At 43.8% G+C, this 13431-nt stretch overlaps 1 protein-coding gene across 2 annotated transcripts in view; it reads left to right on the top strand.

Moving 5' to 3' along the window:
• The window catches only part of LOC106805047 (fragile X mental retardation syndrome-related protein 1-like), a 33157-nt gene extending 24970 nt beyond the window's left edge, over positions 1-8187 (top strand). For both annotated transcript variants that reach the window (XM_014806519.1, XM_014806518.1), the window contains 4 exons: positions 3936-4048; positions 4407-4559; positions 6388-6537; positions 6829-8187. In XM_014806519.1, the coding sequence (XP_014662005.1) occupies positions 3936-4048; positions 4407-4559; positions 6388-6537; positions 6829-7190 (778 nt within the window). In that variant the 3' untranslated portion in view covers positions 7191-8187. The remainder of the gene's footprint in view (positions 1-3935; positions 4049-4406; positions 4560-6387; positions 6538-6828) is intronic.
• The last annotated feature ends 5244 nt before the right edge of the window (positions 8188-13431 follow it).

Below are 13431 nucleotides of genomic sequence, written 5' to 3'. Positions count from 1 at the left end.
CGCTTGTGTATACTATGATAGCGTGACAGTTGATGCCTATTATAGCGTATTGGCTATGACGGTGTGTTGTTATACTATGTAGCTGACAGGTTCATGGTATTTATGTAGACTATGACGGTGTGTGTTATACTATTGATAGCGCGTTGACAGTTGATGTATATATGTAGAACTATGATGCATGTGTGTGTATACTATGATAGGTGGACAGTTGATGGCTATTATATGTATGCACTCTACCGGGAATGTGGTTGTGTTAGTACTATCATAGCCGTGACAGTTATGGTATTATATCGTATGCGTATGACGGAGTGTCTGTGTTATACTATCGATAGCGTGACAGCTTGATGGGTTATTATATGGTATGACTATGACGGGTGCTTCGTGTGTATACTATGACTATCGTGCACAGTTTGATGAGTATTATATGATGACATGACGGGTTTGTGTTATACTATGATAGCGTGACAAGTTGATGGTATTATATGTATGATATGACGGGTGTTGTGTTAGACTATGATCGCGTGGACAGGTGATGTATTATATGGATGACTATGACGGGTTGTTGTGTTAATTACATCGATGCCGTGACAGTTGATGTATTATATGTATGACTATGACGGGTGTTATGGTGTAATACTATCGGATATGCGTGATACAGTTGATGTCATTAATATGTATGACTTAGACGGGGTTTGTGTTATACTATGATAGCTGGGACCAGGGTTGATGGCTTCATTATTGTAGACTATGACGGGTGTTGTGTTATACTATGATAAGCACGTCGACGTGGATGGTATTATAGTATGACTATGCGGGTGTTAGTTGTATATACTATGATAAGCGTGACATTGATGGATTATATGTATGACTATGACCGGTGTTGTTTTATTACTATGATTACGCCTGACAGTTGATGGTATTATTGTATGACTGGGACGTGGTGTGTAATACTATGATAGTTGATGTATTATATGTATCGATGGGACCGTGTTGTTGTTTTTTTGCTATTACTATCGAGCTGACAGTTGATGTATTATAATGTACTGACTAATGACGGGCTGTGTTCGTGTTATACTTGATCTTGAGGGTATTATATTGTATGACTAGTGCGGTGTCAGTTGTTATACTATGATAGCTGACAGTGATCGTTATTATATGTATGACTATGAGCGGTGTTGTGGTAATATAACTATAATGCAGTGACCAGTTGATGATGTATATGTATGACTATGACGGTGTGTTTATACTTATAGTTGATGGTATTATATGTATGAGCTATTGACGAGTGTTGTGTTAACTATGATAGGCGTGACAGTTGATGGGTTTTTATATGATGACAGACGGTGTCCCGTGTTATTACTATGATAGCTGACAGTTTGATGGTATTAGGTATCTATGACTAGGACGTTTGTGTTAGTGACTATGGATAGCGTAGACCGGTTGATGGATTATATGTATAAAGCTGATGAATGCCATGGGGGTTTAGAGCTATGGGGAGTGAGGCGTGAGCAGGTTGGATCGGATTAGGTGGTAGACTATGCATGTTTGTGTTAATACTATGATAGCTTGGACAGGTTGATGGGTATTATATGTATACTATGACGGGCGTGTTTGGTTATACTATGATAAGTGATGGATGATGTATGACTATGACGGTGTTGGTTTTACTATGATAGCGTGACAGTTGATCGGTATTATATGTATAAAAACTATGATGCATGTCGTGTTTATACATGATAGCGTGGACAGGTTGATGGTATTATAATGTATATGACTATGACGGGTCACCTCTGTAGCCTGGTCTATCTGATCGGATTAGCGTGACAGTTGATAGTATTATATGTATGACTATGACGGTGTTGTGTTATACTAATACTATGATAGCGACCATGATGGTATATATGTATGACTATGACGGTTGGTTGATACTTGATAGCGTGGAACAGATTGATAGTTATATATTTATGGACTATGACGGTGTTGGTTATACTCATGATAGTCGTGACATGGATGTATTATATGTACTAACTATGATGCATGTTGTGTATTACTATGATAGCGTGACAGTTGATGGTAGTTATATGTACTAGCAGAAAAAGTATACCCGTAGAACCAGCATTATGTTTCTTATTTTTAATAAATTAAAAACTCCATGTAAACGTGACACCACGACATAAAGTAAATATTTCATGTCACTGAAAAGAAAACACTTGCCACTGCGGTACAACAGACACTTGGAACAGCTACTGACTAACTGTGTCAGTACGGTTGTTACGTCTCAACAGCCAGAGTGAGCAGGGGGGAATCTGCAGTTAGGGGGGGGGGGATCTGAGTACGTAGACCGATCTATTAAGGAAATAATTGTGTTTGAGCCAGAACCACTCTCCCACGACAGTTCGGTCATTCTGAAAATATTGCTCATACGGCGGCAGTCAAGAACGCAGTGTAATTCCCAGTATGTGATGTGGAGTCTGCTGATACGCACTCCATCTATTGACGAAAGCAGTTTTTTCGAATTTCTTGCTCAATCGTAATACTTAAAACCATTTCTTAAAAAATTTTTTTCTCAGCCAAAAACCATCTCCCAGACAGCTTTCTGAATATCATCGCAGTTTAGCGCCATTTGAGTGAACAAACTCAGGCAAAAGCGAAACAAAACAAACACCACACACACACCACACACACAAGATCAGCCAATTATAGTATCATATGACATAATGACGGTGTTTGTTATCTATCGATAGAGCATGACAGTTGATTGAGTATATGTATGCACTATGAGCGGGTGTAGGGGGTTGTGTTATACTATGATAGCTGACAAAGATTGATGTATTATATGTAATGACCTATGACGGTGTGTGGGTGGTGTATAACTGATGATAGGCGTGACAGCTTATGTATTATATGTATGACGTTATGGGATCGGGTGGTGTCTATTACATATGATAGCGTGATAGTTGAGGTACTTAGATGAGTGACTTATGACGGTGTTGTGTTATACTATGAGTAGCGGACAGTTGATGGAATATGATAGTATCTGTATGACTAGGACGGGTGTTGTGTTACTACGCATAGCGTGAACAGTTGATGGTTACTATGTATACTATGACGGCTGTTGTGTATACTTGATAGGTGATTTAATATGTACTGATATGCGGGTGTTGGGTGTATAGCTATGGATACCGTGACAGTTGATGGTATTATAATGTATGGACTTATGACGTCCGTTGTTGTGTATTAACTTTATGATACGTTGACAGTTCGATGGTTATATTGTCATGACTACCTCGCGGCACGGTGTTTGTGCTTATACTATGATAGCGGTGTATGTGATGTATTATATTGGTTGACTATGATGGATGTGTGGATACTAGATAGCGTGACATTCTGATGTATATATGTACGGGACATATGACGGTGTCTGTGTTATACTATGATAAGTTGGATCGATTTATGATGACTATGATGGATGTTGGTCTATACTTAGTGATAGCGTCGACATATGATGTATTATATTATGACAGTGACGGGTGTTGTGTCTTACTATCTGATAGCGTGAAAGTTGATCCTCTATTCTATCCCGTCATGGGACTGGAGCATGTTTGGGTTATACTATGATAGCCGTGACAGTTGATTGGTATTATATGTATGACTTATGATGGAGTTCCTACTGTTTATACTAATGACAGTTGAATGTATTATATGTCAGTAACTATGATGCATTGTTGTGTGATCTAGGATAGCGTGACAGTTGATGGTATTATATGTATGACTATGACGGGTGTTGTGTTATACTATGATAGCGTGACAGTTGATGGTATTATATGTATGACTATGACGGGTGTTGTGTTATACTATGATAGCGTGATAGTTGATGGTATTATATGTATGACTATGACGGGTGTTGTGTTATACTATGATGTTTTTTTTTGCAGAGGTTACGACTCCCAGGATGAGAGTTTTCGAGGTCGTGGTCGTGGCAGGGGCGGAGGATTTCGCGGGGGACGTGGCCGGGGCCGTGGTTCCTATGGCAACGGTGATCGCTCAGGTATCACGGTGACTTCTCATGCGCACAGCAGTGGACACACGATGCACGTTCGAAAGAGCGTTCTATAAAATTTAGTGGATTATTACGTGCGTCTTTGCAATCTGAGAATAATTAAAGGACTTGTTCTTGCTGTCGTGTCAAATTTGCCATGACTGCCAATTTCTTAATCGCTAACCTATATCGTCTCATGATTATATATTTTTTTAAATTTTCTAATGCATATTACCCTACAATTACATTAATTTATTTTTTATTATCAACCTACATCACCCTGCGACTGAATTTATTTATTTGATTTCTTAAACCTCTATGACTGCATATTACACTTACTGAATTTGCTTTCAATTTCCCCCACCAGGTACCGCTAGTGGTGAGGAGTCGGTGAGCGACTGGGACCAAGGCGAAGGTCACAATGGCTTCCCGCGTCGCGGCCGCGGTGCGTCCAGGGGGCGCTACCAGCGGGGCCGGGGTCAGGGCGGCGGACGCCCTTCCTTCCCGTCCAGTTCCGAAGGTAACCCACTGGCAACGCTGGCTGATTGGATAGAACTAGGCAGGTGTCTTCTGGTGACGGTTAGCTAGCCAGCATGAGGCGTGGCGTCTGCTCTCTCGCTCGCGTGCGTGCGTGTGTGTGTGCACCGGCCCGACAGCATGCCGTACTCCCTCCCTCGTCGAGCTGCTCGTCAATCTGCCACCAGTGCTACCATCTAGTGGCTCGCTGCATCATTACCTAGGTTGTGCATCTTGTCGAGAGAGCGTGCACGGAACTAAGCCGTTTTCGGCGATTGGTCGGATTGAGAGTGCATGCGTGTGCCGTGCGACCTCAGTAAGTGGGCTATCAGTGCTAGCCATCCTCGTTTGTGTTCTGCGATCGTGTGGCTGGCTGCTTCGTAAGCCGCTGGATTATTGGTCGAGTTAACAATGCATGGCGATCGGTGGATCGAAGAAGAGGCAAACGTCGTTGAGCGTTGGTTGTCGCTTGTTAGAAGGCTGCGAGACAGATTGTTGAGATAGATACGTCGGCGACACATCGGCTTTGTCACCGTCGTCATCACCACAAATTACCATCGTCGTCATCACAAATTAGCATTGTCGTCATCACAAATTAGCGTTGTCGTCATCACAAATTAGCGTTGTCGTCATCACAAATTAGCGTCGTCGTCATCACAAATTACCATCGTCGTCATCACAAATTAGCGTCGTCATCATCCCAAATTACCGTCGTCATCGTCTTGTCATTGGCTCATTATATCTATCGCTGTTGCCTGTGCAAATTACCATTATCACACGTCCGAAAACGGGCAGACAACTAGTATCAGTCTAGAACGGGTTATTCTGCAGGCATGTTAGAGCATATCTCCCTAGAATGTTGCGCATGGCTCAGCCAACCATTAACCACTGACATTTAATCACACCCGCTACACGAAACACGTCAGTATTTTAGATGGCATCCGTTACGTTGACGTGGACTCGCCCATATTATTATGTCGTGTTTGTAAAATGCAAATCGGCCACAGGTGGGTAGTGGCTTAGTGCAGTGCGCTGCTTTGCGTGGCGAGTGTGTTGCAACATGCAATATATTTTTGCTCGTGTAGTGTGTTTTGTGAGGCTGTAACGTGATGGAGGTTGCCTGTGCTTGCTACTCAGGCCTGCATGATGGAACTTGCTAGCTAGGACATTAACCTTGTAGGATTACACTAAAACACTGGAGACTAACCTCTATCAGTCCGTTAAACCTAGCTGGCATCACTGGTTGGCATTAAGAGTGAGATTGACTAACACTACGCATTCACCTTATGCATTCGGAATAGGTTGACTGCCTTACCGTAGTTACACACCTAGAGTCGGTGCTCTTAAGCAGTTATGAGGTACAATGATTACTATTTTACTATTAAAATGTCTAATGACTAAAAATTACTCTCTTAAAATGTTTAAATAAATCACTTAGTAAAATGGCGTGATGTCAACAATTTATATCACGAGCTGTGTTAGTATTATGTGGGTTGTGTGAATAGGCCTGTAGAATACGTTTCCTTTCCTATTTGATCAGTGGTTTAAATAATCAATCGTCACTGAACAAGCACTTATTTTGTATTGGGAAAATAAATTGACGAAATTCAATTCCGTGTCTGGTAGCAACGAAAACAAACAAGGATAACTCACGCCACAACATGCGATTCCGCGCGGCTTTTTATTGTTACAAACTTTAGAGAAGTGCATCGGCAATTTCCTCGACACAAACTGAAAACGGCAGCTGCGAAAATATCAATGCGTGGGAAACGATCGCGAAAAACAAACAAACAAGCGGCGGTCGTCATAACGTGCGTTCTTTTGTTTTGCAGCTTCGAGAAACCGGTCGCCCGAGCGGGAGGGAGCGTCAGGGGAGCCGAGGGGTCGCGGGCGCGGCGGCGACCCCAGGCGCCGGGTCACGGACGAGGACGACACGGTGCTGGACAGTCAGGAGGTGTCGAGCGTGAACAGTATGGACAGAGGTAGTGTGGAGTGTCTAATGCCGAGGAGCACACAGTTTCACAGCTAGAAGTTCTCGCTCGTTCTAAACGCGCGCGCGTCGTCTGCACGGTGTTATCCACATTGAGAGAGAGAGAGAGAGAGATATGCTGATATCCACGTGTCGTTGACGTGCTTGCATTCCGTAGCGGTCGGTCTAGGCGTGCTGCGCGCGTGAAATCGTGTACGAGAGCCCATTATTGCTCGACGCGCGCGTTTCCCCCCTCCTCGTCGTCGCGTATTTGTAACCGCGTTGCTTGTTGGTTGCTGCGTAGAGAGCGTGTCGTCCTTGGACGGCTCTAAGGCGCAGCGTAAGCGCAAGCGACGCAAGAACCGCAAGGCGAAGGGAGAAGAGGAGGCTACGGCCGCCGCCGCCGGCACCGCGCCTGCAGAGGACACCACCAGCTGGCCGGACGAGGTCACCGTCAACGGCGCTGCGGAAAACAGCAATAACAACAACAGCAGCGGCAACAGCAACGACTGGCACGACAACGGCGGCGGCAGGGGCGCCAGGCGAGGAAACTTCGCGCACCGCGCCAGCAAGTACAAGAGCGGCGCCCCCTTCAGGGAGGGCGGCGCGAACGGCAGAGCCGAGGTGATGGAGGAGACAGCGCCGCGACCGAACGCGTGGCCATAGGTTGCCGCGGCAACGACCCGCAGGAGGTCAAGGTCGATGGAGGGCGACACCGCCGCCGCCGCCGCGGCGTTTGTTTCCCTCATCGCCAGCAGGATTGTGGGATTGCATGTCAGTGCAGGGCGCGCGACCAGCGGGCCTCGCTGGCCAATCGCGACACTGCCACCTGTCATGTGATCGTACAAGCCTGCTGAGTCATACCCCATTGTTGATCAGGACACCCTATTTGGACGACGAGACTTGACTATCCCAACTGACAAGAGAGAGGGAGAGAGAGAGAGAGAGTGATTGAGAGGGAGAGGGAGAGAGGGAGCGAGAGATGAGAACACAAAGAATATGAAGTGGCAGGGTGTGGTAAATGCGTGGAATGTTGTGTGATCTCACCTCCTGGCCCTATCTTCTTTGTCATTTACCTGGAAGTACGGAGAAATCAGACGACCGCGTGACGTTTAATTTTGGATGTGTTTAGTTCGTAAAGTGCATGCGTTTTTGCTGATTGCTTGATATATAATCTATGCAACGATGTGGAAGTATTTGCTTGCTTTTTTTATTCCTAAAAAGAGATGCTCTAACGTGACGCGAGGGATTATCGGTAATTTTAATGCGAGTGTTATGGATTATATCGAATGCGTAACTACTGCACGACAAAGTACCCGTGCGACTTATCGAGAATTCAATGTGCCTCTCTTTAAAGTGCGCAGCTGGTTTTTGTTGGTGCTGCAATGACTGACCGCATGGCAGATATTTTCTGCATTCCTGAGCTTGTCCTGAGAAGATGTTCAAGTGTTTATTGGCGCCGACTGTTGGAAGGTAGACTTGATCAGGCTAGGGAGTCATAGCAGTGAACAAGGCTAGCGTGAGAAGTGTGATCAGGGTACAGTATTCTGTATTACTTGCTCAGCATGTGTGTGCGTGCATGTTTTAAGCATAAGTTGACGTGTTCACATTAACCTCACTTCCATACAAAGACACTTGACAAGTAGAATGCACGGTAAGGGGGAATAAAGTAAGGAGTACTACTTTAATACTACAAGTCTGAGAGCAAGTTTGGATCAAAGCATATATATGTATATATATATATATATCAAGAGTACATAATAGGAGAAGAGTATGACACCGTTTTAACAGCGTTTTGCATAGTTTTCAACTTGTAAATATTCTATCAATATGTGAATAAATATATTCAAACTTTACCTTGTTTTCGTCTATGATTCTCCCTTAATCATATGACACCGCCAATTTACCTGAAAATCGTATGTGTTCTTCAAAAAAGGTCTTTGAATACGACACGGTTTCAAACAGTTTTCACAGATGGATCATGGACGCATGTTTTCGGCCAAAGTTTATTATGGGATTAGTGTTCTATTGTCTCTATCTTGTATCTTGGTTACAACCTGGTGCTGCCGCCGCATATCAAACTTTGGCCGAAAACATGCGTCCATTCGTGAAAACTGTGCGAAACCGTGTCGTATTCAAAGTACTTTTTTGAAGAACACATACGATTTTCAGGTAAATTGGTGGTGTCATATGATTAAGGGAGAATCATAGACGAAAACAAGGTAAAGTTTGACTATATTTATTCACATATTGATAGAATATTTACAAGTTGAAAACTATGCAAAACGCTGTTAAAACGGTGTCATACTCTTCTCCTATTATGTAATCTTGATATATATTTATATATATATACACATATAGATATACATATACTCGTATATATTGACTAATGCCAGCAAGTGTAGGTGACTTGAGCCTGGTACTTGTGTATGGATGTTACGAGACAACGTACATCAGCTACAGAATGCTGGAACGAGAGATGCGGAACTAACATCTAGCACTGGTGAATACTGAAGGACGGTCCTGAGAGTTTTACCTGTCTCTCTTGCGTGTACACGAAAACTACAAGACCCTTGCAGACGTCGAGTCTGGCACTAGTAAGTCGAGTATCTGACGCTAGCGTGCCACGCAGATGCTTTTCGTGTGAATTCGTATCGATATTAGCACCGCTCGATATATATTAATCATTACTATGTCCTCCACAAAGAATGTCGGGTGTGGATTGTGGAAACCCGAATATGACCGACTGATCTAGTGTGACCGCAGCGTTGACAGAACGACGTGGCGAACGCCTTGACGTTCGCCACGACCTCGTGTGCTAGCTACTCATTCGCAGGGGAAGTAGCCAGGAGGAAGCCCACAGTGTGACTAAACGGGGTCGCTCAGTAGACGTACTACCACCAGCTGCTAGGCGAGACAAGTACGTGGTCACGCGAATGCGGGGCAGACTCGTGGTGACTTGACCACCCTATGAAGGACCTCTTTCGTAACCGTTTGTTCAGCAGGGTCCGTCTTGGGGACGCTATGACGATGCCAAGCGATCGAGTGGCCGTGAGGTTTATCGCCACCCGGTGACTGGCTTGCATTGGGTTGAGGGGGCGCCGTCGTAACGTGACAAGAGTCCCCCCCCAAGTCTTCTAGTCTTGATCTCCCGGCGAGACACGTACCCCAGCGATTGGAGTCTGCTGCCCACTGCGCCGCGGCTAGTGGAACGTACGGTGTGCGACCCAGTTTATTTTCACCCGTTCTCCTCCCGAGAGTTGCGCGAGCATGGGTGCTGCACTCTGGTGGGCTGGCGGAGAAGCGTGCTACCCGCAGCCGCACGACGCGAACAAGGACGAACATGACCCGCGAACGATGATGTCATAGGCAGGCTAAACTTTTAACCTGGCCCCCATCTCATAATTCTGAGAGTCTTGAAGCCGTTTTTTTCGTGGCATATTAATGTGCTGTGTATATGTAGCGTATATATATATATATATATATATTTATATGTATATATTTATATATATATATATACAGGTATATGCTATTGTTCAGTTTTCTATATTCTCGTTGTACGAATTTGACGAGAGAATGCTGCACGAGTATGTATCATTGAAGAGCAGGTGTACATAATGCAGGTGGTAGTTGGGTAGTGTTCACATATGCCTTTGTTTCCAGTGCGGCAATGTATACTTTGTTGTGAGTCATATACTGTCCGTCTAGCTATCACACTCGTGCATTGTGGGTCTGTAACTGTGTGTGCTTGAACATGGCTGCCCAACTACGTGATTTCCGCAGATAGCGATGCTGTATCGGGTTCCTTTTAAAAACTCGGCGTGCATTTTAGACATCTATTCAGTTTTGATTTTACGCGAGTTTCAGGTTGTAGCCTCCAGGTGGCGCCGGCGGGCAAAACTGCAACACCACCATCTTTGCTTTTGGCCAGTCCGTTTTGCCTGCCGGTCACGTATGCTTGGACGCAATTCGATTGCTGCTGGGTTGTGCGCGTATATACTCCGGCATGGAATACGTTAGCCTGCAGTGACAATGGCCGTGTCTTCACTCCGTGCAATAGTGTTTATATTCATTCATTGGCACAGCGTGCCGCCAGTTCCTCCACCTGCTACCACACACTGAGTTGGCGCGCGAGGGGTACCACCGGAGAGGAAAGCCTGAGCCTCTCTGGTGAGAGGGTCCATCACCTGGACTCTAACGCACCTAGATTTGCTAGCTAGCTTCGCAGGTTGCTGTGTACTACAGGAGTAATAAAACATTGTTTTATCGTCTCGTTAGTACTGTGCGTGTTGCGCCTGATGATTGGAGCACGCAGCAGGAATTACTGCTGAAGGGTTTTGTTTGTGGCTATTGTTCACTTGTCACAGCACCTTTTGCGGTTGAGATGCAGCCCCCTGTCATCTGCACTGCAGATTCCAATGGCGCCACCTCCGCTAGCAAAAATTAAACAATCCGTCTTATCGATCTTCTTTCACTACATGTTAAGTTTATTATTTGCACATATTTAAGTTGCACAAAATGTACATAAAATTCTTTTGGCTATTTATACCATGTTGTCTGTACGAGCGGAAACTCGGTGTGTTTTAAACGTGGAGTCTGTGTGTCAGGAAACTCAAGTGGCAGCATTTGTCGTGTGTGAGAAGTAGACATGAGGCGTTCTATATCATGCCAGCTCATTCTATTGGGTACGTACGGTAGGGATGTATCAGCTACATACACTTATTACGCGCGAGGTTTTCATATGTAATATCGTATTAATCTCACAAGCATGCGGACATGTGCAAGGAATAAGGCTACAGCCAACTATGTCACGTGTCGGCTTATGTTTACTGTCCTCCTCTCTTTGCCATCGTATGTTACTCCTAATAAACATAGATATAAATGAAAAAGAACATTGCACATAGTTTTCGTGTTGAGCTTGTGATTGTTGTTACATGTGAAATGTCCCAATCACGTGTACTGCAGTCGTCATGATTATACCTATACTTATTACCACAGCGTGTAGATCTACGAGGTCGACGCTACGTTTATCATTCACAGAACTTCAACTCGTTCTTCGCTCAAAATGTTATAGCCATTAAATATATTAATTTTTCTCACGCAAACATTATCTAGTCTGGTCATTTTCATGCCCATAATTACTCGAGCAAGTCGTTCAATGTAGAGTGGTTGGTTGTACTAGCGGTAATGCCGTCAATTCGTCTAGTGATCAGCATCTGTTGTCCGCTAGCGTGATTTTTTTCTTAGGTTAATCAAGAACATACGGCTCTAGTGAGCGCTGCTATTGGTTGAGATTGTTTCGTCGCTCAATGACGTCACAGTGTCGTCATATTCATAGCACATCCAAAATCTGTAATTCCAATAACCTTCTAGTAGCCGAGCGAGTACAGCACGAAAGTCAACGCTGAAATGTCGGTGGATCGAATCCCATCCGTTTTTTAATTATTTTCCTGTTTTCTGTATTTTTCTATCTTTATCCGTTTACCAATTTTTTTTCCAATTAACGCAAATATTTACATGATTTATTTACAACAATGTAATAACAACAATTAATTTTTACAACAATTAAAAATGAAATTTTTTATATTTTTTTAAAAATAGGGTTAGGATTAAAGTTAGGGTTAGGGTCACAATGCACCATAAAACAGGAGTTTGAGGCACGTGATTTGTATCAACCAATGGCAGCGCCTATGTTCTTGATTAACCTAGGAAAAAAATCACGCTGTCCGCTATGCTAGGCACAGGTACGCGCGGAAGTGATTTCCAAAGTTTCCCCTGAAATATTTAATACTGGAAGAATCTGTAGAAAAATGTAGGTATCATTTCTGTATTAAAACGATTAATTTGTTGCATATGATTTGCCGTTTTGCTTTTCTACTATATACATCCTAAACTTATAGATGGCAGGCGCGTAGCTGCCTTTAGGCAAAAAGTCACGTGCCTGCACATCACTTAAAAAAAAAAGGTTAAACAAATTAAATGAACAGAAGCATACAATATATGCGCTAGCGTGTGTGCGTGTGCGTCTGTGCGTGTGCGTGTGCGTGTGCGTGTGCGTGTTCTTCTGAGTAAGTAGGGCCCTAAGCGCGCATGTGGAATGTGTATGTGCGCGTGTGTGTGTGTGTGTGTGGGCGGGGCGTTATTAAGAGCACCAACAGACACATACACACACAAACACATTTTGACAACGTAACAGACAAGGACGTAGTATAAATACTACGCCTTGTAATAATTAAAACATTTGTCATAAAAATTTAAGTAAGCTGTATGAGTTTATTTATCTACTGAAGTAGGCGGCCTATGTCCTCAGTGGCGGATTCATGGGGGTGGATTGGGTGGCCAGCCACCCCCTTCTGCTGAATGAACAATATTTTTACACACATACAAATTAATTATTGTCAAGTATAATAGTCGCGCGGCTGTACAAAACTGAACCTGATGCATGGGTTAATTATGAGAGGCGAAGCAGGTTAATTACAACCCTTTTGCAGCTTTTTCACAATTCCAAGAAAGAGTTTTGCTGTCGCTCTCATCCCAGCGGTGGACACCCCCTACATATTCAATAATAAACGCGACCTAAACAATGCCCCCCCCCCCTGTACATCAATCAGTGCCGCGCTACAAGCCCAAGAATTGTTCTACTAAAAATAGAATTGTCGTAGTCAGAATGAAGGCTGTACATGTACTCAAAAAGTACCTCAAATACCATCTCCTGCGGTCTACATTTTCAAAAATTTTCGGGGGAGGACCCCCATACCCCCCCCGCCTGTTTTTCAGTTATGCACATCGTTAAAAGGTTAGCTACGCCCCTGGGTTTGTTTTCATGCTATTAGTATTAGAAACATTGCTAACCACTAAGCTATATATATATAATATATATATATATATATATATATATATATTATTC

Source organism: Priapulus caudatus, unplaced genomic scaffold (assembly GCF_000485595.1).
Source record: "Priapulus caudatus unplaced genomic scaffold, Priapulus_caudatus-5.0.1 Scaffold97, whole genome shotgun sequence".
NCBI classification, from domain to species: domain Eukaryota; kingdom Metazoa; phylum Priapulida; class Priapulimorpha; order Priapulimorphida; family Priapulidae; genus Priapulus; species Priapulus caudatus.
Note: the sequence above shows the minus strand (reverse complement) of the source record. Positions and strands in the feature narration are given on the sequence as shown.